Genomic DNA, 1,266 nt, shown 5'->3' with positions numbered 1-1,266 from the left:
TACGACGAAGAAACAGGTGGGGAACTATTTGAAATGGCAGACCAACATGTTCCAGAGGCTGCAACACAAGCTAGCCCCTCACCCAGAACAATCCCAGAGCAGCAAGTCCGACAAGAGCACAGCCGGTCTCCTTCACCAGCGCGCTCTCAAGAGAATGCACGACCTGCTCTGAGACTCTCCGATGTCAACCCACCTGAGGTGCAAAAGATGATTGTGGAGCACATAGTGCGAAATGATGACTCAGCCATGCACAGCCAAGCATCACTGAGACTCAGACTCTTCTCTGGGCGAAGACCTCGGCCCGACAGAGAAGTAGACTACGAGACATGGTTTTCCAATGTGGGGCTTCTCCTCAAAGACACAAAATTGTCTGATCTACACAAGTCCCGGAAACTCCTAGATAGCCTCATGGCACCCGCCATTGACATCATAAGACACCTGACACCTGAATGTCCCCCAGGAACGTACCTGGAGATCCTCGACTCCGCCTTCGGAACCGTCGAAGATGGAGATGACCTTTTTGCAAAGTACCTCCATACAATGCAAAACAATGGAGAGAAACCTTCAGCTTACCTTCCACGACTACAGGTGATGCTGAACACCACCTACAGAAGAGGAGGAGTAGCTGCAACCGATCTTGATCAGCAACTTCTAAGACAATTCATCAGAGGCTGCTGGGACAACACCATGATAACCGAGCTGCAGTTAGAACAGAGAAAGAGAAACTCACCTACCTTTGCAGAGTTCCTCCTGTTACTCCGCACAGCAGAAGACAAGCGCTCTTCCAAAGAAATCCGCATGAGGCAGTACCTCAACGTTTCAAAGCCAAGGGTATCGAGTAACTACCAGGGCATCTGGAACCAATGCGAAGAGGAATGCACTTCACAGCCAATTCCGGACACCAGCTCTGAAGTCCAAAGTTTAAAGGCTCTAGTTGCAGACCTACAGACACAGCTCACAAGAATACCGAACGACAACAAGAAAAGACAAGCGAGGCCAGCTCCCAAGCACGAAGCCCCGGCATCAGTTAAACCGAAGCCGACGACTGACAGAGGTACTCCCAAGTTCCAAAAGTCAGAGACTCCAAACCCAAAGAACTACACGAGCAATACACCAAGACCCTGGTATTGCTTCAGATGTGGAGAAGACGGACACATAAGACCCCACTGCGAGAGTGAACCAAACCCCTCTCTGGTGGTCTCGAAAAAGAAATTACTAGAGGAGAAACAGCATGCATGGGACGCTGAAAACAAAGCCTCCAACTAA

The 1,266-nt window shown here is 50.0% G+C and overlaps 1 protein-coding gene across 1 annotated transcript; it reads left to right on the top strand.

The window, feature by feature from the left end:
- Window positions 1–207: 207 nt before the first annotated feature.
- On the top strand, window positions 208–1,266 carry LOC311223574 (zinc finger CCHC domain-containing protein 12-like; the record flags this gene model as incomplete). The annotated part of the gene is made up of 1 exon (XM_084308353.1): window positions 208–1,266. The coding sequence occupies one exon, from the start codon at window positions 208–210 to the stop codon at window positions 1,264–1,266; it is 1,059 nt and encodes a 352-aa protein (XP_084164479.1).

This window comes from Notolepis coatsorum, assembly GCF_963971535.1.
Source record: "Notolepis coatsorum genome assembly, chromosome: 1".
NCBI lineage: Eukaryota > Metazoa > Chordata > Actinopteri > Aulopiformes > Paralepididae > Notolepis > Notolepis coatsorum.
This window is presented reverse-complemented; position numbering and strand designations above follow the sequence as displayed.